Here is a 25887-nt window from a genome sequence, read left to right on the forward strand (position 1 = left end):
CGAGTGTAGTGAAATAATAGTAGCTGACATTATTTTTATAATCTTGAAAGCTTGCAAAACACTTTATACCTTGTTACGGTGTGGTCCTCACAACCCTGAGAGCACTGGTTCGGAGCTGGAGTACCTGGGAATCTTTGCTCTAACATTTACAATAAATAGATGTGATCGTACCCTTTTCATCTTCCCCAGGAGAATGAAGGAGCTGAACTAGAAAGGAGTTGAAGCTTGGTTAGAATAGGAGGAAGAGTTTAAAAGCCTGAGCCCACACACGGCTAGGCACTGACTGCCTAGGTCTCCAGCGTCCTGAGTCTCTGCTACTGTCCTGGAGTGGGGCAGAGGCGAGATAAGCAGGGGCAGGAGCTAGGGGGAGCCCAGCTGTTGGGAGGACTGGAACTGTCCAGCTCCCCTGGGGCTCACACCCTCTCGGATATGCAGGGACACTTACGCTTGGCCATGTTCTTGGTTCTTCGGAGCTCCTCGGGGAGTCGTCTGGGAGCGGGCTAACACGCGCTTCGGGATGCACCCACGGGCGGCGGCGGCGGCAGCGGCAGCGGGCAAAAGAAGCCAGCGGCTGTCTGAGCTGTCCCGGACAGCACATTTATACCCCTGGCGGGCTGGCGGGAGACCGAGCCTCCCTCCCCCAACACCCTCCAGAGGTGGGACGTAAGGCTGTCTGGGAAAGGCCCAAGTCCGAGAGGGAGGGGGACAGAGTAGAAACCACACCCACCTCTCCAAGGCCAAGTGGAGGCCGAGGGCTTCCAGGAAAGTTTCCCAATCTAGGAAGCCCCCTCCTCCCGCCCTTTCCGGGCGCTCTTACTCCCGCCACTTCCCCGGTCGGACCCCAAAGAATGGTCTCAGACCGACCCCCGCCCCGGTCCCCTCTCTGGGTCCCTGGAGCACGCTGTAGTGTCAAAAGCCTGAGATTCAGGTCCATAGACCTGAATTTGAATCTCGATTATGCCGTTCGCTGTGCAACCTTAGGCAAGGGACTTCATCTCCCTAAACCTCAGTTTCCCCATCTGTAGAACGAAGGGCTTGAACTAGGTTGCCTCTAAGGCTCCTTTTAGCTGTGACCTATGATTCAATAAAATGGCCAAACACTCCCGCAAAATGTGGGTGCTCTCCGTGCGGTGCTGGCTCTGGATGACTCCTACGGCTTGGGGATGGGGAGAATGGATTAGGGAAAGGATGAACTCGGAGGGAGGGAATAAGGAAAGGACGCTTGACCTCTCCGGAGGACTCTTCTTCCTCCTGCCGTCAGAGAGTTGGGGCTCAGACCTCAATTATCGCCTTGTTAGGAAGCTGTGCAAGGCAGAATGCTGTGGGCGGCTCAGCAAGACGTGAAACTTGCGCCTCCCTGCGTTTACAAATAGAGCCCCCACAATGTGATTGTACCCCTAGCTCCAGGCTTTGAGCTATTCCGAGAAGTCAGCTGGTTTAGCGACAGGTCAGTTCTTATTTTCTGACTTAAAAAAAAAAAAGTCCTTCGGTCGAATGCTGGTCTTGCCTACTCCTGTGGACTGAATGTATTTGAAGTCAGAGGGGTGGTGTGTGGGTCCAGGTCCGTGCTGCTCACTTGGGGCTGTAGAGTGAGTGGAGATGCTACTGGACCAGGCATCAGGAGACCTAGGATCAGCCTGGCTTTGTCACCAACTGACTGTGACTTTGGGCAAGTCATGTCCCTGTTCTGCACCTCAGTTTTACCATCTGTAAAATGGGCATAACGTAGCTACCTCAGGTTTTGTGAGGAGGAATGAAAACTGGAGAACCCTCTGAAATAATAGTAGCTGACAGTTTTCTAGTGCTTGAAAGCTTGCAAAAATGCTTTCTCAAGGGGGGGTAAACTGAGCAATACACTCTGCCAAGTTGCAGCATACCCTCCAGGGCCAGCTACAAGCACATTGTGAAGTCAGCCTACAATGCCCCAGCTGCCTTTGATAAAAGGAATAATTTCATTATTATTATTATTTTTTTTTTTAGTGAGGCAATTGGGGTTAAGTGACTTGCCCAGGGTCACACAGCTAGTAAGTGTCAAATGTTTGAGGCCAGATTTGAACTCAGGTACTCCTGACTCCAGGGCCGGTGCTTTATCCACTGCGCCACCTAGCTGCCCCTAATTTCATTTTTACAGAGAAGGAAACTGAGACTCAGTATGCTCGAGGCCATACAGCTAGTAAGTAGCATAGCCAGGATTCAAACTCCTCCTCATCCACCATAGGAATTTTCACTGTCTCAGAACTCTCAAAGCTCTTTACTCATATCCCTCAGCCAACCCTTAACCTACTTTAATTTGTATTATTTTATTATGGGACTCTATTTTGGGTCATGAGATTTAGAGCAGGAAATGATCATAATTTGTCTTGTTTTTTTATTTAGCATTTTTTTTAGTGCTGTGGGAAAAGCTCTGGATTTAGAGGTAGAGGATTTGGGCTCCAATTTTGCCTCTGGCATTAATTACATTGGGCATTTACTCTCTGAGCCTCAGTTTCCTTTATTTGTAAAATGGAGGGGTTGGAGGATTCATGTCCCATTTCCACCACCCAAATTTTCATGAGTCTGTAAATTCATGAGGACAGGGATTGTTTCTTATTCATCATTTGCATCCTCAAAGCAATGTACTCCAAAGAGCTTTCCCTGATGTTCTCCCCCTATTTCAAGCAGGAAAGAATCTCTTCTTCTTGGAACCCTTTTTAGCACTTCATCCATGTGGATGCTCCTTCCAATGAAGCAGACTATAACCCTTCTACAACTTAATAGATGATACTTTCTGTGGCTCAAAGTATTGCTCACCCAGCAAACAACCTGACGATGAGCCTTGCAACACTTAGCTCTACCTGTATACTAATGACAGACACAGTTTATTGAGGTTCTGTACTCCATGCCTTTACAGCTTTACACCTTTGAGAATTCTCATTTTCCTGGATTAGCCTTGGAGAGTCCAGCATCACCCCTACCTCTTAACTGAGGCTTCAGAGAAGTTACACGAGTGGAGGATGCTTCTTGTCTAATTTGTATTATAACTACTTGTTGTGCTCATGTCTCATTCTCCCTTCTGGACTCCCTTGAGTTCTCTGAGACTAGGGACTGTTTCTAGTTTCATCTCGGTCTCTTCCTCTTCATCTAACCCAGGTTTGTGTACACATTAAGTGCTTAATAAATGTTTTCTAAATGAATGAATTCTATTTTTTACTTCACCTCATCATCAGTGGGAATAGGTCAGAGCAAGAAAGTCAAAGCCCAAGCATTTACCCAAGATTCTGGAGAAACTCTCTCTACAAAACCGAAGGAATTCATCCAGGTCATCAGAATCATTTCCCTACCCCAGCCTATTTCCCTGTGATTAGAATGTTTGCAAATGAGTTTTCCATCTGTGGGTCTTACAAATCACTTTGAAACCTCTTGTAATCTTATCACATTTTATTTCGAATTGTAGAAAAAGGCAGCGACCTTGGTGTGATCATAGCAATTATTCTACCAGGAGTCAGAGTCCTTCACCTCCTCTCTCCTTTGTCGTCCTTCACTCCAAATCAGAGAAGAGGATGCTGGAATGCAGACCCTGGGCAAGGGAAACACATTCCCACTTCCACTGAGGATAGGCTGTGATGGGGTAAAGAGAGGAGAGTTCAGAGGGAACTGGGTAAAAATTGAGGGTGGTGGTATTCATGAAGTACTAAGGTCACAGTATCTTGGATCTGACCTGAAATGGACCATCTAGTCCAACCCGTTCATTTTACAGAGGAGGAAACCGAGGCCTAAGGTCATACAGGCTCTAAGTATCAGAGACTGGATCAGGAACTGAGAAGCTCTGACTCCAGAATCAGTACCCTTTCCAATGTACCCTAATGCCTCCTTCCCAAATGATAAAATGTGCTTAGGGCTGATCCTTCTCCCAAAGGCCCAGCTGGAAGTAAAAGGATCCCAGAATGGACTTTAGAGATCATTTAATCAAGCAATCCTCAGCCTGGGTTCTGTGGACTTGTTTTATTTTAACATAATCAGTTTCTTTTGTAAAGGCATGTTTTTTTAAATTTCAATCATTTAAAAAACATCATTCTGAGAAGGGGTCCATAGTTTTTGCCAGACTCCCAAAAAGGTCTGTGATACAGATGACTGGCTCCTTATTTTATGGAGGAGGGAAGTGAGGCCCATACAAGGGAAGGAATTTGGTCAAGGTCCCAGGGGGAGTGGGTAGCAGAGTTGGTATTTGAACCTACGTCCTCTGACTCCAAATTTTGTGTTCTTCTTATTCCACATCATTAGGTTTTCAAGATGCTGGGCCACTTAGCTCCCAGCAACACTGGAGGTGGGGGAAATGGGGCTAAATAATTTTGAGGCAGCCTTTGTATGGAGTTTAGCATAGGGTGGGGCACATAGTAGGTACTCAAGACTTATGTAGTCTAATATCTGTGCAGACTGCATGTCAGTCTGCAACCTGCATAAGAGTGCCCAATCTTTGGGGTGACTCAAGGGAGTAAATTTATCTTTTCACTGTCCAGTGGTTTGGTATAGGGCAGGGACAAAACCAGCATAAGGAGTTAAAGTGCCTGCTTCCTTTTGCTTCCAAACAACAGCCTGTTGACTGTGGTTACCTGTTACTCCACCATTGTTTCCAGTTTAGAAGAGTTTTTTGACCAGGATGAGGGTGGGGATGTGGTGCCTTGAGAAGCTGTGTGGTATAGTTGTAATCACGGCTTTGCTATGTACTGCTTATATGAACTGGACTTTGTTTCCTCGTCTGTAGAATGGGGGGTTGGAGTAGACGATCTCCAATGTTCTTTCCAGCGGTACATCTCATCATGTTAAGATAGAGTCCCATAATAAAATATACATGGGGGAGAAACAGGGGAGGGACAGTTGTCATGCATGACACGTTGGCATTTCAGCTTAGGTAACCATGGTACTTTTCTGTTATCACCTAACATCCTAGATATTTACTGACAAAATCATATTGATGCCTTATATTTCTTCCTTGATTTTTCATCCATCCATCCATATTTCTATAGAAGAGGAAACTGAGTCTTATAAAGCTGAAGTGACTACCAGGGCTACATAGGTAGTAAGTGTCAGAGCTGGGGATCTGAACTCAGATTGCTTAGTTTTCGATTAATGCTAAGACAGGAATAAAAAGAGTAGAGAGTTACCTGGAATGGGGAGAACGATGAGAATGGGGAGGAAGGGGGAGAGGGACACAGAGAGGTGAGATGATACCTTTTTTTGCATTTATAACTTAATAAAAGAGCAGAACTGCAATGCCTCAGAACAAAAATGAGACAACAGAGTCAGGATTAGAAGAGTCCTTGCAACATGGAATGTCAGAGGTAGAAGGGCCTTAGACTTTCAGAACTGGAAGGAACATTAGAACATAGAATATTTGTGCTAAAAGGGATATGGATAATAGAACATAGATCACAGAAAGTTAGAGACGGAAGGAGCTTTCATGATCCAACCCCTTCATTTTACATGTGAGAAAACTGAGGCCCAGAAAGGTCCTGACTTGCAAGGTCTCATAGTTTATGGATTAGACACTGGAGACTCAAACCCAGAGCTACTGATTTTGCCAAGGACTAGCTCTGCTTTGGGCACCTGGATGTCTGCTTGTCTCCAGCCGGGGGATGTCCTATCAGTCCCTTCTCAGTGACTTACCACTCCTGAGACCTTAGGCAGGGCGAGAGCAGAAGGTAAGCATCTATAGGAACCATTTATTCAGTTGTTTCAGTCATATGTGACTCTTTGTGACTCCATTTGGGTTTTCTGGGCAAAGAGACTGGAATGGCTTGCCATTTTCTTCTCCATCTCATTTGGCAGATAAGGAAACTGAGGCAAAGAGGTTCAAGTGACTTCCCCAGGGTCACCCAACTAGTAAGTGTCTGAGGCCAGATTTGAACTCAGGAAGATGAGTCTTTCAGATTCACACAGGCAGCAAGCAAAAGGACCCACGTCCTTTGACTTCAGACTCAGTTCTTCCTTGGGCAAAAGCTTTGTAAACTTTCGTTTTCTTTTTTTGCAATTAGTAAATGTCACTGGATAGGTATACCACAAAGTCACTCACCCCACCCCGGGAAATTTTTGGCCTACGTCCCTGGAATTCATTTAAAAATAATTGTTCCAGGTTTTGCCACAAATAAACTGTAGTTCCCGGATATGACATAATATAAGATCCGTCTCAGGCGGACCCCACATGTATGAATCTGGATCCTGGCCAGTGGCTTTACTTCCAGAGTGAGAGAGCCAAACCACATCCCTCCCCCAGCACATTCTGGATTTCTCATAAAGTAACCACAGCATTTGTGGGCTCAGAATAGAGGGGGCTCATAAAACCCCAGAACGTTAGTGTTTGCCTGAGACAAGTGTATTCAGCTGTGTTCCATGATTGCTTAGAGGCCTGCCTCCCTCTCCCATCATGAGGTCACCTGTTTGTTGAGGGGATAAGGATAGGGGTGGGAGCAAACCATGGACCTGGAAGACAGGAGGCCTGGATTGTCCTCTGGCTTTGGCCGCTGCCTTCCCGTGAGATTTTGAGCAAGTGGTACATGAACACAGACAAAGCCTAGGTGGAAGTCCCTTCCCTAATGTCACCTCACTGATGTCAGGAGATCTGGGTTCTAGATTTGGCTACGACAGTTACTATCTGATATGTGACAATGACGAAGTCATTGTAGCTCCCTGGAACTTACTCAATTTCCTTTTCTGTAAAATAAGGTTATGATAATTACCTTCTTCACGTATTTGAAAAGCTGTTATGCTGGAAAGGGGCCATGGAATTGTAGATTTAGGAGAAGCTTAAAGTACAGGTAGGTAACACAGTGCACAGAATGCTGGGCTTTGAGAGAGGAGATACATTTTTCTGAGTTCAAATCTGGCCTCAGACACTTATTAGCTGTGTGACCCTTGGCAAGTCACCTAACCCACTTTTGTCATCTGTAAAATAAACCGGGGAAGGAAATGACAAACCACTCCTGTGTCTTTGCCAAGAAACCCCAAATGGGGTCATGAAGAGTCATATGTGACTAAAAAACGATAATGACAAAGAGACTTTAAAGATCATTGAGTTCTACTATCATATCATTTTATAGATGAAGAAACTGAGGTTCATAGAGAGAAAAAGATTTGCCCATGGTCACAGAGGTCCTAACTAGCAATGCAGGGATTAAAACCCACATCCTCTGACTTCAAATCTAGTGCTTTTTTCATTATTAATAATAATAATAATACCTAGTATACAGTGCTTTAAAGTTTGCAAAGATCTCTATAAATCTTATCTCACTTAGTCCTTGCAATAGGCCCTGCAGGTAGATGCTGATGAAGAAACTGAGGCAGAAAGAAGTTAACTTGCCAAGGTCACACAGCTAATAAGTAGCTGAGGTTGGATTTGAACTCAGATCTTTTGGACTTTAGGTCCAGCACTTTATCCACCTAGCTGCTTCTCATAACAGTCAGTAATCAAACATTTAAGAATAACTTTTTCCCCCAGTGCAATCGGGGTTAAGTACTTGCCCAGGGTCACACAGCTAGTAAGTGTCAAGTGTCTGAGGCCAGATTTGAACTCAGGTCCTCCTGAATCCAGGGCAGGTGCTCTATCCACTGTACCACCTCACTGCCCCCATCAAACATTTATATACCCTTTGACCTAGCCAACTCACTTTCTTCTCTGAGCTTCAGTTTCTTCCTCTGTCAAATGGAGATAAAATGCCCCGACTCCCTTACAGGTGCAGTTGTGAAGATTAAATGAGATAATGGAGAGGAAAAAATTTTATCTAAATGACCTTTCCAGCCTTATTATATGTTACTCCTCTTTTAAGCTAGACATACTGGCCTTCTTGCTTTTCCTCACACACACCTCATGTCATCTCCCTCCTCGTCTGTGCCCAGTCTGACCCACGTGCTTCTTTCCTTACCTCTGCCCCTTAGAACACCTAGTTTTCTTCAAAGCTTAGCTCAAAACTCAGCACCTATGTGAGATCTTTTCTGTTCCCACCTACGAGGGTTTCCCTCCCCACAATTGTGTTATTTTGTATATATTTATAGATGTACATGAGCAGTTAGGTGGTGCTGTGGAAAGAGCACTGGACTTAGAGTCAACCAACCTCAAATACTAGCTGTGTGACCCTGGGCAAGTCACTTTACTCTATTGCCTTAGTTTCTACATCTGCAAAATGAGCTGGAGAAGGAAATGGCAAACCATTCCAGTGTCTTCCAAGAAAACCCCAAAGAGGGTCAAAAAGAGTTGGACACGACTGAAATGACTAAAACCCAACAAAATAGGTGTACATGTTGTCTCTTCTTACGGAATATTAGCTCTTTGAAGGCAGGGTCCATTTCATTTTTGTCTTGGGATTCCCAGTGCCCAACAGTTTATGACATTTAGTAGGTGCTTAATAAATACTTGTTAATTCATTCTTATTTCTTAGTGCCCCCACTAGAGAAGTAGGGCCTGAAGAAGGGAAGACAGAGAAATATATTGTAATAATGTTCTTAACCTTAGAAAATGTTAGGTTCATGGAAGAGACTGAGGCTAATGGCTTCCATTTCCTGAATGAGTCACTTCCCTGTTATCTGTACCCCTAGCCTCAGACTGCAGTTTGGAGGTGGCAAAATTAAGAAAACACAGTATTTACAATGAATTTGCTAAATTCCACAGAAGAGTCAATATCTGTATGTTTAGGATTAAGTCAGACCTGGGTAATAGGATTCAAAGAAGACACAAAGCAAATTGTTTTATGCAATTTCTTAAAAACTTAAAGGGCATGTACACCAGTTTGTCAAGGTCTTTTCTAAAATACATCATCCAGAATGAAACACACAGCCCCAGATGTCATGTGCCCCATTTTCCTCATCTCCAAAATGCATATAAGGATTCCTGTCTTGCCTCCCTCACTCAGGAATCATGAGGTTTTTGTGTGGTTTTAGTTAGACTAGCATTTTGAAGAGTGTGGCTTGGGAGGAGGCAATCTTTCTATTCTGTCCAACCTGAGTTATGAGTTTCTTCTTGTTTTCATCTTTGGCCAAGGCTGCACTCTGTGGAGTAGATGAACCCCTCAGTTCTGTGCCATGTTCCTCACTTATTAGGACCTACCAGTCTGTCTTGAGCAGCCTAGAGTAGTGACACATACAACTCCTTCACCTGGCATTTAAGGCTCTCCACACACTACTTCTGCTTTCTGATTTCAACCTCATGGCCCTTCATACCACCTATAGTTGGGCCAAACTGAATTCATCACTCTTTTCTTAAGTCCTTTTCTACTTTTCCATCCTGATCTACTTTTGATTATGTTGATATTTTTGCCTGGAATACTCTATAGCTACTGGTTAAAATCCTCTCTGTCCTCCAAAGCACAATTTGAGGGTCACCTTTTCCAGGAAGCCTTCCTGATTTCCCCCAGCTGGAATGAAGTATTCTTTCTCCTAACTCTTGGAATGATTTATTCTCCTATCCACATGTCACAGTGTTCCTTGGGCTATAGTTGTTTGTGTACATGTCTCATATCCCCTGTTAGATTATTAGAAATGGAAAGGCAGAGCGGTACAGTGGGAAGTGCCCCTGCAAAGAGCATTGGTCTCTGAGGCAGGAAACCTATGTTTGAATTCTAGCTCTTCAATTGACTAGCTCGGGAAACTACTTAACTCAAGCCTCAGTTTCCTTATCTGTAAAATGAGATAATCGGACTAGATCAAAAGTTCTTTTAGCTGCTTTCTTTTTATTTTAAATTTACTTTTTTTCCAATGATTTTCTTTCCCTCTTGCCTTCCCCTGTTGGACAAAAGAAAAAGAAATCATCATTCCTTGTAACAAATATGCATAGTCAAGCAAAACTAATTCCTCTATTGGCCATGTCCCCCCAAAATGTTTTAATATGTACCTCGAGTCCATCTCTTTTCTGCCAGGAGGTAGGTAGTCTGTTTTATCACGGGTTCTCTGGAATCGTGATTAGTTGTTGCCTTCATCAGTGTCTTTACAATGATACTGTATAAATTGTTCTCCTGATTCTTCACATTTCATTCTACATCAGTTCATAAAAGTCTTCCCAGGTTTCCCCCAAACCATCCCTTCATTATTTTCTACAGAACAATAATATTCCATCCCATTTATTTACCATAATTTATTCAGCCATTCTCCAGTCAATGGGTACTCCTTTAGCCTCCAGTTCTTTGCTACCACATAAAAGCTGGTAAAACTATTTTAAGTACATTTGTATCTGTTTTCTCTTTCTTTGTTAATCAGGATCTAGATTATGGAAGGCTTTGAATGCCAGGGTAAGTAGTTAGGGATTCTACAATAGGTAATGGGGAGCCACTGAAGATTTCTGAACTGGGGAAAATAGGATCATTGGATTTAGAGCTGGCAGGGACCAAACAGATTATCTAGCCTGACTTTTACAGATGTAGAAGCTAAATTCCGGAGATGTAAAAGGTATTGTTCACCCTCCTAGAGTGAAAGTTGTACCTTGTATAGTGGAGCAGGTATCTTTCCCAAGGCCACAATTATGGGAAAAGCCAGGATACAACCCCCCCCAATTTTTTTTTTTTTTAGTGAGGCAGTTGGGGTTAAGTGACTTGCCCAGGGTCACACAGCTAGTAAGTGTGTGTTAAGTGAGGCCGGATTTGAACTCAGGTACTCCTGACTCCAAGGCCGGTGCTCCATCCACTGCGCCACCTAGCTGCTCCCCCAAAGTCTTTTGATTCCAAAATCAGTCCTCTTTTAAATGTACCCCAGAGAGGAAGGAAATAAGTATTTATCAAGTACCTACTATGTGCTAGGCACTGTGGTAAGCACTTTACAAATAACTTATTTGAACCTCCCAACAATCCTGTGAAGTTGGTGCTATTATTATGATTTCTATTCTATGGTTAAATGACTTCAAAGAAGTGTCTGAGGCTAGATTTGAATTCAGATCTTCCTGACCCCTGGCTTACGTAGCTGCCCTGAAATACCACAAGTGATCCAAGTTCAGTTCCAGGAAGATGACTGGGGAAGCATTTGCAAGATGACTTGGACAGATGAACTTCTGGAAGCAGGGAGGCCAGGAAGAAGGCCATTTATAAACAGAGTTAAGGGAGAGGTGATGTTAGGGAGCTTCTATGGGACCAGAGAACATGTGTTCAGTAGCATATAGATAAAATTAACCAAACTTTGATGTGCAGAATGAGAAAGAGGATGAGAAAGGAGTCAAAACACCCTAACATTACCCTACGTTTATGAATATATTTTACAACTACAAAACCCTGTTGATAGAAATAGGGAAGTCAGGAAGATGAGCTGGTTTCAGGAAAGGAAATGATAAACCGAATTTTAGTAATTCTTTCTGGAAAAGAGGTAAGCCATCTCCCTGTTGAACTTTACAGGGAGGAAAAAAGTCTGGCCAAGTCTGTATTTGAAGGAAGTGACAGAGGAAGAAAAAGGGAAGGATAATTACACGTGTCATTTCTACAATACTTTAAAGTTTACAAGGCATTTTCTTCATCATGACCCTGAGAGATGGGAAAGGCAAGGGTTATTATGCCCATTTTACTGATAGGAAGACTGAGGCTCAGGTCACACACTAAGCAAGGGTCAGAGCCAAAAATTTCTAAGGGAACTTCCAGTTAAAATAATTATAACAATCCCTTATACATAAAATATAAATAAATATATAAATCTTTCTAAAGCATACCCACACATTATTCCCATGATCTTCCTGATAGCCATATGAAGAAGATTGGGCAGGGATTATTATCTGCATTTAACAGGTAGGGAAACTGAGTCAAAGAGAAATGGAGGGGCTTGTTTCTTGATTTGATCTGTCTATCAGGTCCCTTGTTCTTGACCCTCCAGTCTTCTTGAATGACCTTCTAGACTGCTCCTAAAGTCCAAGTAGACATTCCCCCCGCTTATGGGTTTGTCCTCTTCCAGAGAACATTAAAAGTCTGAGGAAATAGTAGACTTTGGTTGTATTTGCTATTTTATTTACTGCCTATATTACCTTGGGCAAATGGCTTAACCTCTCTGGACCTCATTTCCTAATCTATAAAATGAGGGGATTAGTTTAAATTACTTCAAAGGTCCCTTTCAGTCCTAAATCTATGGTCCTATGATCCTGGTTTTGATTCTAGTCTTATAAATAGGCCAGAGTAGATGGGTATGGTATGGTTTGAAGGAAGCCTTCCTTCTCCAGAAAATGCCTACCACTGACGTTCCTCAACTCCTGAAAGAACCACATTCACACATCATAAAATATTGATGTCTCATTTGGTAACTGATCCTGCTCTGGTAAGCACATGGTGAATGAAGAAAGGGACTTTTGATTGGCTTCTGAGTTGGAATTGGATTGCATTCAAAAGATACCCACCAAAATGAGCCTCTCCTTCTAACGTGCTTGGTTGCATTGGAGGGGGGTGGGGAAGGACTGCTATAAGTCTCCCAGTGGAGAGAGAGGGACTCTCTCCTGGAACTTCATTTCCCCATCAAGACTGTTGTTATGTGGCATTAACACCCTGCTGTTGCTTCTGTCTATGTTGTTGCCTTAGGTAAAAGAGTTTTGGAGATGGCTGTGAGCTTGTGAGCTTTGAAAGGTTGTAATGGTGAGCCACCAGAAATTTCTGAGCCGGAGCCAGTGTCCGTACTGGAGTGTGTGGCTAGCCAAACCCACCAACACAGCCATGAGAGATCCAGCCCAGCAGTGGATTGACCCTACCCTTCTCTGGCCAAAGGATTGGACCCTACAAGCAAGGGAGTGTCTCTCTCCATTGGCCATACCAAAGGGGACATGTTCTCTAAATTCTCTTCTTATACCTTCTCTCCTACATTTTTATAGTAAATATGACTTCATTTTTCCTTTTTCTTAAGATTGATGTCTCCAAGTTCCCCTCCTATCTGCCAAATCCTTCAAGAGAGGGGCCCTCTCAGCTGAATGGGTCCTTAGAATATTGGATATCAGTATGGAACTTTAAAGACTATCTAGGGGGCAGCTAGATGGCGCAGTGGATAGAGCACCGGCCCTGGAGTCAGGAGTACCTGAGTTCAAATCCGGCCTCAGACACTTAACACTTACTAGCTGTGTGACCCTGGGCAAGTCACTTAACCCCCATTGCCTCACTAAAAAAAAAAAAAGACTATCTAGGCAAACCCTCTCTATTTACAAAGGAGGACCATGAGGCTCTGAGAGAGGAAGAGACTTCCCCAAGGCTCAATAGCAGAGTTGGGACTTGAAATCAGGATTGCTGACTCCAAGCCCAATAGACTTTTCATTCTATCCCCCTACCTTCTCTGTGACCCTATGCTATGAAGGGGCTAGAGGCAGGCTGTCTGGACCTCTGAGCAAGAGGGAAGAAGTCATATCAAAGACCACTTGAGGTCCCTTTTCTGTGTGGCTCCTGAGCCCCTCAGCAGTGCCTGACACCTGGATTTCACATTTGAAATCTGCCTGACAAAATATGGTATAAACACAAAGGGCTGATCCAGCTTTCCTGCTCTCTTCTGCCCTGTCTCTCTATGTGCCCTGGCACCAGGGTAGGGTTGAGGCCTCCCACAGGAGGAAAGTGCTCAGGGTCTGTGGGTCCTAACCCTTTGACTCATCATATTACTTGAATTCAAATCCCATCTCAGATATTCACTAGCTGAATATTTGGGGGAAGCCCTGTAAGCTCTCTGGGTTTCAGTTTTCTTATCAGTGAGATGAAAGGGGTGGATATGATGACCTCTAAGGTCCCTTCCAGCTCTCATCACTGAACTTGTTTGAAGCCCATGATGTGACTCCTTACCTCCTGGCAGGGAAATCCAGGCAAATCTTCCTTCTGGAGAGCCCCACCTTCCCAAGGACCTGTACTCTGTTTCACACTTACAGTACCTGCTTGGCTCACCAGAAGGGAAAAGAATTGAAGATCAATTGAAATCTTTCTTCTGGGAAACCTGCATAGTCCACACAATTCACAGGACCAATAAAAGGCAAGGTCTGCGGACCAAAATTCTCCTTGATCTAAACCCTTTCTATCATTCAAACACAAAAATGTATACACCAAAGGTGCTCAATAGGTGATGTCATTGCTCTGGTTTGCAATTCTGGTCATCTTCCCTCAGGATTCTAGTCCCCAGGGTTGTTAATGTGGGTCTATCTGCCCACCATACCTACATAGCTGCCTGAAAACAGTGTTTGATGTCCTGTCCCTATCCAAGGTGGTTTCATGCCGTATAGACTGAGGGCCACTCTTTCTTGTTCTTTGACTGTGAGCAAGTCACTTCTTCTCTCTTGGGTGTGTGCAGAACAACTGGGTTTGATTTCCATCTTGGCTATTTATTGACTGTATGATCTTTCCCTCTAGGAGTCTTAGTGTACCTACCTGTAAAATGGGGACTCTCCCTCCCAGAACTGTTATGTAGAGTCAGTGAGATAACAGATGGGAAGCAGATTGAGAAGAGCCAGCCTCCCAAGGCAGTTTTTGTGCCTAGCTAAGTTAGAGGTATTATTGTCATTACCATTATGGTAAATGATGGAGTTAGGGGAGAGATTTTGATGATTTTCTAAAAATTTCCCCATCTTACATTGAGTCATGGGCACAACAGAAATGCCACATTTGGTCAGAGCCCGTCTGGAGACTCCCAGGTCCCAGGGATGCAGCATGAAGTCACAGGGCATGTGGGGGAGTCCAGGACTGGAGATGCTACTAGAAGGAGGGGCACTGAAGAAAGAGGAGGCAGAGGGTGGCACACAAACTCTTCTTTTGGCGCTGGTTTGCATCTGGACCTGATGAGGGAACCAGTGGACCCCAAGCCATTTGTAGACTGAGGGTGCATGTGATTGCTGTCTTCAAGTCTTTGAAGTTCCATCATGCAGAGGAGGAATTAAGTGGTCTGATTTAGCCCCAGAGGACAGAATTAGCAACAGTGCGTGGTACTTGCTGAGGCAGATTTTTGTATGATGTCAGGAACAATTCAGGGCTGTTCATAAAAGGAATGGGCTGCCTCGGAAGATGGTAGTTTCCCCTTTACTGAAAACCTTCAGTGGGAGCCTACACACATCTCTATAGGTCCCCATCTAGCTCTGAGATGCTGTGATTGTGAAATAGACTCTTGTGAAACAGTGCAGATCCCTGGCCATTGGGAGTTTCCATCTGAACCAGAATAGGAAATGAATGAATGAAAAAGTACCAAGGATACAAATATAAAAAAGAGTCCCTGTCCTCAAGGAGGTTATATCTAATAATAAAGAGCCAACATTTATATAGCTCTTAACAGGCATTGTGCTAAGTACTTCATGGTTATCATCTCATTTGATCCTTTCAATAACCCTGGAGGTTGGATTCTATTATTGTCTCCATTTTACAGATGAGAAGACTGAGACAAACAGGAGTTAAGTGACCAGAGTCACACAGCTAGTAAATGTCTGAGGCCAGATTTGAATGTCTTCCTGATTCTCAGCCCAGTGGTCTATCCATGGAGCCACCTACCTGCCTGAGTATCTGATAGGGAAAAACCATACATATAGGGAGATGGTGCCCAGGGAAGGGACTTTTGATCTTAGAAGTCACAGAGATGGTAATTTGATGTATGTGACATACCAGGAAAGATGTTCATTCTGTTGTCTTTTTCATTCACACAGTATGGTGGAAGGAGTTACCAGCCTTACTGTAGTCAGTATCAATTCCCCCAGCTTCAGCCTGGAGATCTGCCATCCACTCAGTGTATAAACTCAAGGCAAGTGATTTCCTTCTTCTGACATTAATTTAATCTTTTGTAAAATGAGAGTTTGGGACTAAATAAAATTTCCCCTAAGAACTGCTTTGGCTGCATCCCATAAATTTTGGTAAGTTGTCTCATTGTTGTCATTTTCTTTAGTGAAATTATTGATTATTTCTATGATTTATTCTTTGACCCACTAATTCTTTAGGATTAGAATATTTTGTTTCCAATTATATTTTAATCAATCTTTCCACTGTCCTTTATTGAATGTAATTTTATTACATTCTGATCTGAAAAGAATGCATTTAATATTTCTGCCTTTCTACATTTGATTTTGAGGTTTTTGTGCCCTAATGCATGGGCAGTTTTTGTATAGGTGTCACTGCTGAGAAAAAGGTATATTTTTTCCTATCTCCATTCAGTTTTCTTCTGTCTGTCTGTCTGTCATATCTAGCTTTTCTAAAATTCTATCCATCCCCTTAACTTCTTTCTTGTTTATTTTGTGGTTAGATTTATCTAGTTCTGAGAGGGGAAAGTTGAGATCTCACACTAGTATAGTTTGCTTTCTAGTTCCTCCTGTAACTCACTTAACTTCTTTAAGAATTTGGATGATGGGGGCAGCTAGGTGGTGCAGTGGATAGAACACCAGCCCTGGATTCAGGAGGACCTGAGTTTAAATCTGGCCTCAGAGACACTTTACACTCACTAGCTGTGTGACCCTGGGCAAGTCACTTAACCCTAATTGTCTAACCAAAAAAAAAAAAAAGAATTTGGATGATGTACCACTTGGTGCATATTAATATTAATATTACTTCACTGTCTATGGTACTTTTTAGTAAGGTGTATTTTCCTTCCTATTTCTTTTAATTGGACGTATTTTAACTTTTGCTTTGTCTGATATCAAGATTACTACCCCTGATTTTTTTTTTACTTCAGCTGAAGCATAATAGATTCTGTTCCAGCCCCTTACCTTTACTCTGTGTGTGTCTCTCTGCTTAAAGTGTGTTTCTTGTAAACAACTTACTGTAGGATTCTGGTTTTTAATCCATCTCACTGTCTGCTTCTGCCTTATAGGAGAGCTCATCTTATCACATTCACAGTCATGATTACTTACTGTGTATTTTCCCTCCATCCTATTTTTCCTCCTGTTTATCCTTCTCTCTCTCTCCTTTCAATTTTTTCCTCCTCACCAGTGTTTTGCTTCTGAACACTGCCTACCCAGTTTGTTCTCCCTTCTTTTAATTCCTGTCCCCTTACTCCCTACTTACCTTGCAGGGTAAGGTATATTTCTATGCTCAACTGATTTGTATATTATTCCTGCTTTGATTCAATTCTTATGAGAGTAATGTTCAAGCAATGCCCATCCTTCTATTTCCCTTCCACTGTAATAGGTTTTTTGCATTTCTTCATGTGAGGTAATTTATCTCATTCTACCTCTCTCTCCTTTCTGCTCCCAATGTAATCCTTAGTTTTTTACATCATTTCTTTGAAGTCACCTTACACCCTCACCCTTTGTCTATGTATACTTCTTCTATTTGCACGAATTATCCTATGGTTCTTAAGAATTACAAGTATCACTTTCCTGTGTAGGAATGCCTTATTGATTCCCTTATGTTTCCTCTTTCCATTTTACCCCATGCTTCTCTTGAGTCTTGAAATTTGAGATCAGTTTTTTTCTTGTTGTTGTTAAGCTCTGGTCTTTTCATCAGAAAAACTTGAAAGTCTTTTTTCTTGAAAGCCTGACCATTCCCCCCCTTAAAGAACTATGCTCAATTTCACCAGGTAGATTATTCTTAGTTGTAGTCCCAGATTCTTTGCCTGCTGGAATATCACATTCCATGTCCTTCAATCCTTTAACGTTGAAGCTGCCAAATCCTTTGCAATCTTGATTGTTATCTCCCCAGAATTTGAATTGTTTTTTTCTGGCTGTTTGCAATATTTTCTCCTTGACCTGGCAGTTCTAGAATTTGGCTATAATGTTCTTGGGAGTTTTCATTTTTGGGGATCTCTTTCCAGAGGTGATCAGTGGATTCTTTCAATCTCTATTTCCCCCTCTGGTTCAAGGATATCAGGACAGTTTTCTTTGATAATTTCTTGAAGTATTGTGTCTAGTCCTTTTTTAATTCATGGTTTTCAGTAGCCAATAATTCTTAAATTATCTCTCCTGGATCTATTTTCCAGGTTTTTCTAATTTGATACTTCACATGTTCTTCTATTTTTCATTCTTTTGATTTTTTTGATTGATTGTTGATGTCTCATAGAGTCATTAGCTTCCATTTGCCCAATTCTGCTTTTTAAGGAATTGCTTTCTTTTTCTAAGCTATTGACTCTTTTTTCATGATCTCTTTCATTACTCTCATTTTTTTCTATTTTTATTCTACTTCTCTTATTTGATTTTTAAACTCCTTTTTGAGTTTTTCCAGGAAGTCTTTCTGAGATTGAGAGCAATTAACATTTTTCTTTCAGGTTTTACATATAGGTGTCTTGACATTGTTGTTATCTTCTGAGTTTGTGTTTTGATCTTCCCTGTCTCCATAATAACTTTCTGTAGCCAGGTTCTGTTTTTGTTTGCTTTTTGCGCATCTTTTCCAGCCTATTTCATGACTTTTAAAGTTGAAACTCTGCTCCTAGAGTGGAAAAGGTACTGTCCTAAGCTTCTTATGAAAGAGTTAAAGGCCCTGGCTGTTTGTTTGATGCTGTGCTGGTGCTACCCTGAAGTCTGAGGAGGACCCTTGTGCTATGCTGGGGCCTTGTGGATTTGGTGGCTGTCTTGGTGCTGCTCTGAGAGGAGGGGGTGAGGTGGGGGAGTGCAGTACTGGGATGACTGATGTTGTGTGTTTCTGAGGGTGTCTGACAGCCCACCTGATGTTGTGCTGAGGCCTGCAGGGAATAGCAGGAGTGTGGGGAGGGAAAGCCTAGTGTTGGCATCTGGTTGTTCTCCCAGTGCTATGCTGAGGCACATGGGGGACCATCCTTCTGTGCAGGGGTTTTCATGATGTTGAAATGAGGTGGGGATGACTGGTACTGCAAAGAGCCACAGGGGTCTGGCTTGGTGGCTCCCTTAGTGTTGGCTGAATGGGGGAGGGGTAGGAATGATTCCCCACAGGGGCTTTGGGAGGCTGTTGTAAAGGAGTCACCAACCTTCACTGGGGCTCAGGGCCTCCTACTGGCTTATTAAAAGTAGGGCCTTCTGCTGGCTGGCCAAGATGCTGTCAGTCCTGGGCTGCACTTTCCCTTTACCTGATTGAGATAGACCTTTCCTGTGGACCTTCCAAGTTGTCTTGGTTAGAAAATGATTTCACCCTGTCTTTTTTTGTTGGTTCTGCTGTTCCAGAATTCATCTTAGGACACTATTTTATAGTTGTTTGGAGGTAAATATGGGAGAGTTTAGGAGATTTCCTGCTTACTCCACCATCTTGATTCCCAGAAGAGTCTCAATGTAGATTTTTCTTTTTGAGCCGGGCAATGAGGGTTAAGTGACTTGCCCAGGGTCACACAGCTAGTAAGTGTCAAGTGTCTGAGGCTGGATTTGAACTCAGGTCCTCCTGAAACCAGGACAGGTGCTTTATCCACTCTGCCACCTAGCTGCCCCCTCAATGTAGATTTTTAGATGATTTCATTGTTCAGGAAGAATCTCAATGTAGATTTTGAGATGATTTCATCGTGTCAGAAACCTTCATGGTTGGAGGCCTGTTCTAGAGAGTGAGCACACCCAATGATAATAACTCACATTTAGATAGCGATTTAGGTTTGTGACATTCTTTAACTATATATTTCATTTGATATGACAGCTCTGTGAGGATTATTGTTAAGTGCCATTATTATCTTTATTTTGTAGATGAGAAAAGAACAAGTCCAAGAAAGTTTAAAGGACAGCTAGGTGGCATAGTGGATAAAGCACCAGCCCTGGATTCAGGAAGACCTGAGTTCAAATCCGGCCTCAGTCACTTGACACTTACTAGCTGTGTGACCCTGAGCAAGTCACTTAACCCTCATTGCCTCACAAAAAAACAAAACAAAAACAAAATAAAATCAAAGTCTAGCATGCTTGTCTCTGCACCACTTAGTCATCTCATTAAGAAAAAAAGTGCCTGCATCTTAGCTGGAGGTGATCATCTAGGGAAGAGGTTAAACTCATGGGATAGGAATTCAGTATTTGAAAAAAATTGCTGGGAAAACTGGAAGATAGTATGGCAGAAATTAGGCATAGACCAACATCTGACAACTTATACTAAAATAAGGTCAAAATGGGTACATGATTTAGAAATAAGAAGCAATACCATAGGTAAATTAGGAGAAAAAAGAATAGTCTTTCAAATCTTTGGAAAGGAGAGCAGTTTGTGACCAAGCAAGAGATAGAGAAAATTATGAAATGAAAAATGGATGACTTTGATTACATTAAATTAAAAAGGCTTTGTACAAATAGAAGCAATGCATCCAAAATTAGAAGGGATGCAGAAAGCTGGGAAACAATTTTTATAGCCAGTACCTCTTATAAAGGCCTCATTTCTAAAATATATAGGGAACTAAATCAAATTTATATGAATCCAAGTCATTCCCCAATTGAGAAATGGCCAAAGGATATGAACAGGCAGGTTTTTTTTGTTGTTTTGTGTTTTTTTGGTTTTTTTTTGTGGGGCAATGGGGGTTAAGTGACTTGCCCAGGGTCACACAGCTAGTAAGTGTCAGGTGTCTGAGACTGGATTTGAACTCAGGTACTCCTGAATCCAGGGCCGGCGCTTTATCCACTGTGCCACCTAGCTGCCCCCGAACAGGCAGTTTTCTGATGAAGAAATCAAAGCTATCTATTCCCATATGAAAAAATGCTTTAAATCACTATTGATTAGAAAGATGCAAATTAAAACAACTCTAAGGTACCACCTGACACTGATCAGATTGGCTAATATGACAAAAAAGGAAAATAATAAATGTTGGAGAAGCTGTGGAACTTGTCCACAGCTTCCACTGTCGGTGGAGCTGTGAACTGATCCAACCATTCTGGAGAGCAATTTGGAATTATGCCCAAAGGACTATAAAGCTGTGCATACCCTTCGACCCAGCAATACCATTCTTGGGTCTTTTTCCCAAAAAGATTATAAAAAAGGGAAAAGGACCTGCATGTACAAAATATTTATAGCTGCTCTTTTTGTGGTGGCAAGGAATTGTAAACTGAGGTGATGTCCATCAACTGGGGAATGGCTGAATGTGGTATATGAATATAATGGAATTCTATTGTGCTGTAAGAAATGATGAGCAGGTGGAGTTCAGAGAAACCTGGAAGGACTTGCATGAAATGATGATGAGTGAGATGAGCAGAACCAGGAGAACATTGTGCACAGTATTATCAACATTGTGTGTTGATCAACTGTGATAGACTAGATTCTTCTCACCAATCCAACGGTACAAGATAGTTCCAAAGGACTCATGATGGAAAAGGCTCTCCAAATCCAGAAAAAAAAAAGGAATTGTGGAATATGGATGCTGATCAGACCATACTATTTCTTTTGTTTTTGGTGCTGTTGGTTTTCTGATTTGAGGTTTTTCCTTTGTGCTCTGATTCTTCTCATATAACATGACTAATGCAGAAATATGTTTTAATTTTATTATGTATATATAACCTATATCAGATTACCTGTTGTCTAGGGGAGGGGGTAGGGAGAAAAAATTTGAAATTAGAAATCTTATATAAACAAATGTTGAAATTATTTCTACATGTAACTGGAAAATAATAAAATAATTGTATTTAAAAAAAAAAGTTTAGCATGCTGTCTCTGCACCACTTAGTCATCTCATTAAGAAAAAAAATGCCTGCATCTTAGCTGGAGGTGATCATCTAGGGAATAAGTTAAAACTCATGGCCCTGGTTATTCCCAGTTTTAGAAGACAGTACTACTGAGGCTAGGCTCACCAATTCCTTCCTCACTGAAGTCTCCTGATACCAGGTTGATCTCAGGTCAGACACCCTATTCAAACTGGGCTCATGAGGAAGATCAGATAGGAGTGTGGATGGTTCTGTACAGCCCATCCCCATCCCCAGAGAAACCATTCAAATCATACATACCATCATTACTTACTCTACACCATAGCTATGAGGAAAATGTTTTGTTTGTTTGTTTGTTTGTTTTGTGAGACAATTGGGGTTAAGTGACTTGCCCAGGGTCACACAGCCAGTAAGTGTTAAGTGTCTGAGGTCGGATTTAAACTCAGGTACTCCTGACTCCTGGGCCGGTGTTCTATCCACTGCGACATCTAGCTGCCCCGGGGAAATGGTTTGTAAACCATAAAGTAGTATTCCAATGTGGGTGGGGGAAGGAAGAATCCTAGGCTCCTGAAGTCTATGTCAACAGAGAATAGGAAGGCAGTACAGTTGAGTAGAATGAGTAGTAACTTTGGAGTTAGAAGATTTGAGTTCAAAGCCCACCTTCATCTATTGCCATGTGTAAGATCTTTGGCAAATTATTTAACATCTCTAGGCATCAGTTTTCTTATCTGTAAAATGAGCAGTTTGGACTAGCTCCCTTCTGAAGTCACTTTCCATTTCATATTTATGATCCTAAGTTTTCTTTAGGTTCTATGAATCTTGGAAAGACCTTGAGACTAGGCCTGGTGATGGACAATGTGTGTGTTATATGAGAAGAGGCTCACCACCAGGTTGACCAATGGGTGGTGGACTTTCCAGCTATGGTAAATCTAGCAAACCATTTACTGAGTCAGAAAAGAGAGGCATAGACAGTGATGAAATTATAGATCTTTGGTGTATTATCCTGATTACTACGATATTTATGTAGAATTTTGAGACTCAGTATCAAAAATTCTGTAATCTCATCTAGGTAGGTATGAACCACATCCCATCAATGTAGTTCTTTGCCCCTCCTCCATACCTTAAAAGGCACTCTTCATGAAGTACTGTAGCTAAAACAAAACAAAACATTCATTTGCTGGGTCCTAACATTCTGGAAATGAGCCTTCTTAGGTATAGCTAGGGAAGTGTAGGCTCACATAACCTTCAGTTTTGAGTGGGAAAAGACCCTATATGTCATCCAGTCCAACACTGCCATTTTAGAGATGAAGAAACTGAGACCCAGGAAGGTTTGCCCAAAGTCCATAGATATAGTACATGGTAAAGCCAGAAGAGGATAACTAAGAAGTTATAGTCAGAGAGTGGGATTTTCATGTTTAGAGCACTGAAAATGAGACACACAGTTTGAAAAAGTGATGAGATATAGTCAAACTCTGGTATGAAATCCAGAGTTCTTTTGACTTCATCACATTGCCCCTCTGGTCCTCAGATTACAGACACACAGATCACTACTGGTCTATATTTTATGCTTACAGAATTCACTCACTCATTAATTCATTTGGATTCACTGTTGCTTAACCTGATTCGAGTATTGATTCACTAAAGAGCAGAATGTAGGGTCATATAATATATGTTTTCATTTCTACCCCAAACAGCAGAGCTTTGGGTTCTCCCCACCGTCCTGTCTTTCTCATGATCTAGAGGGATCCAAGTCCTAAGGCAGCTGAGCTGTCTGTGGTCCATTTATTGCTATGTGACTTGTAACATTTTTTACTACCTTTGATCACCAAAGTTTATCGTCATCTTCATTTACAGATGAGGAAACTGAGGTTCAGAAAAGGGAAGTGACTGGCCCAAGATCACTTGGTATAAGCAGGATTACATTGATAGAAGGTGTTTTTTAAAATAGGGAAGCCATTTATTTCTTGAACTCCTTAGCACAGTGCCATGACCAGTCTGTGCAGTATTGCTTCTCTTTCCAATTACAGAAAAGTATGAGGTATTAAGAATAGAAGAGGAAGAAAAAATAAAATCAGAAAGACAAGACATCATAGAATCAGTATATTTTATGAAGCAAACCATCAGTAATGCCTGTGGAATAATTGGGCTGATCCACTCCATTAATAACAACAAAGACTAAATGAATTTTGAATCTGGAACAATATTGAAAAAGTTCTTAGAAGAATCTTTAAGTATGAATCTTTTTTAAAATGCCTTTTTCTTTTTAATTTTTCTCAATTACATGTGAAGATATTTTTGAGTTCCACATTTTTCTCCCACCACCTCCCCCTTCCTTCTCCCCTCCCAAAGCCAGCAAGGAATTTGATATAGGTTATACATTTCAATCATGTTAAACATATTTCCACATTAATCAGAACAAAAGGAAAAAACACAAGAAAGAATAAACAAGAACAATAGCAAAAGAGCAACAACAAAAGTGAAAATAGTATGCTTCAGTCTGCATTCAGACTCCATAGTTTTTTTCTGAATCTGGAGAGCATTTTCCACCATAAATCTTTTGGCATTGTCTTGGATCATTGCATTGCTGAGAAGAGTTAAGTCTATCAAAGTTGATCATCATAAAATGTTGTTGATACTGGCTGTGTAGAGTGTTCTCTTGGTTCTGCTCATTTCACTCAGCATTAATTCATGTAAGTCTTTCCAGGTTTTCTGAAATCCTTCTGCTCATCGTTTCTTACAGCACAATAATATTCCATTATATTCATATATCACAACTTGTTCAGCCATTCCCCAATTGATGGGCATTCCCTCAATTCCCAATTCTTTGCCACCACAAAGAGAGCTGCTATAAATATTTTTGTACATGTGGATTCTTTTCCCTTTTCTATGATCTCTTTGGGATACAGACCTAGCAGTGGTAGCACTAGGTCAAAGGGTATGAACAGTCTCATAGCCCTTTGAGCATAGTTCCAAATTGCTCTCCAGAATGATTGGATCAGTTCACAGCTCCACCAACAATGCATTAGTGTTTCCACAGCTTCTCCAACATTTATCGTTTTCCCTTTTTGTCATATTAGCCAATCTTATAGGTGTTAGGTGGCACCTCAGAGTTGTTTTAATGAGCAGCTATAAATATTTTTATACATGTGGGTCCTTTTCCTTTTTTATGGTCTCTTTGGGATACAGACCTAGTAGTGCTATTTCTGGGTCAAAGGTAAGTATGAATCTTGAAGAAAGAGCCAGATGACCAGAAAAATATGAAGTTATTCAGGTTACTTATGAATAGAGTGCCCACAAGGTCAGACTGAGGCACCAAGTATAGATGAAAAAGTAGATCTGCATTTCATTGCATTCCTTCATGTAGATGGGCATCTTTATTAATTAGATGGGTACAAGCCTTTTTTAATTAACCATGGGAAAACTACTGATGATGCTTGATTAGAGAATGACATAGAAGTTTGCAAAAAGTTCATGGAATATGACCCAGAAGAATTAATATTTAATGCAATTGCTTTTTATGCAGCATAGCTTATGCATAGTAAAAACACCAGTGCTGTATTATTTGTAACAAAAAATTAAATTCCTCCTGCCATATGTCAGTACTCACAAATTTTGAAATTTTCATGATGATATTGCCCATAATAGTTTACGTGGGTTAAACTTGGAATTAATCTGAAAACAAAGGTCAGCCATTTATTTCCACCACCTCAGAAGATACTGAAGAAATTCAAGACTCCTAAGTGCTCACTATCAAATACAGACCCTTCTTGCTTTATGTAGAAGTATGCAAATTTGACTATGCAAAAAAATCTGAAAGAAATCTGCATCCCCTCTCAAATCCCCCACCTGTTAACTTTACTGAACAGTACTGTGTTCTCTCTCTACTTCTGCCTCTCTGGGCTCTGCGGCCTCTCACCTTCCCACATAAAACAAAACAAAACCCTAAAAATAAATTTTAAAAAATCCCTTCATGTGAAAACAGAAGTTGGATGGGGGCTTGGCTTGAGACCTCCAGAGCCTAAAGAGGAGATCTCTGTCCTGCTCTGCCCACCCACAATCTTGTCAAGCCTGTGTCTGACTTCAGAGCACTCAGGTACCAATTATCTATGCCACCACCCCCTTCTTCCTCTCCTTCCAGTCAGGGGTCCATGTGGCTGGCTCTAGCCTGGAGTGTTCCTCCTCTTGCTCTTACTTCTCTGTCTCTGGCCCCTGAACTGTGTGCTGGTCCCCTTCTTCCACAAAAGAGGGCCTCCTTCCTGCCTCCCCTGCTCCCTTCTTCTCTTCTCCTTGACCAGTCCTGGGCAATTCATGTTAAGTAAAAATTGCATTAGGCGGAGATTTGAAGAACTTAAGTACTGTATGTACTTAAGGAATGATACAGATTTCTGTTCTGTTATAACATATCCCGTCATGTCACATTACAGCACATCATGTCATGTTACAGCACATCACATCATGTCATGTCATATGTCATATCA

General features: G+C 41.8%; 1 protein-coding gene and 1 pseudogene across 1 annotated transcript in view; one reads left to right on the forward strand and one right to left on the reverse strand.

The window, feature by feature from the left end:
- Nucleotides 1-622, reverse strand: part of TGM2 (transglutaminase 2) — a 61130-nt gene extending 60508 nt beyond the window's left edge. Inside the window, exon 1 of the mRNA XM_043989790.1 lies at nucleotides 446-622. Within this exon, the coding sequence (XP_043845725.1) occupies nucleotides 446-455 (10 nt within the window). The 5' untranslated portion in view covers nucleotides 456-622. The remainder of the gene's footprint in view (nucleotides 1-445) is intronic.
- LOC122738906 lies at nucleotides 518-24937 on the forward strand (annotated as a pseudogene).
- The last annotated feature ends 950 nt before the right edge of the window (nucleotides 24938-25887 follow it).

Source organism: Dromiciops gliroides, chromosome 2 (assembly GCF_019393635.1).
Source record: "Dromiciops gliroides isolate mDroGli1 chromosome 2, mDroGli1.pri, whole genome shotgun sequence".
NCBI classification, from domain to species: Eukaryota; Metazoa; Chordata; class Mammalia; order Microbiotheria; family Microbiotheriidae; genus Dromiciops; species Dromiciops gliroides.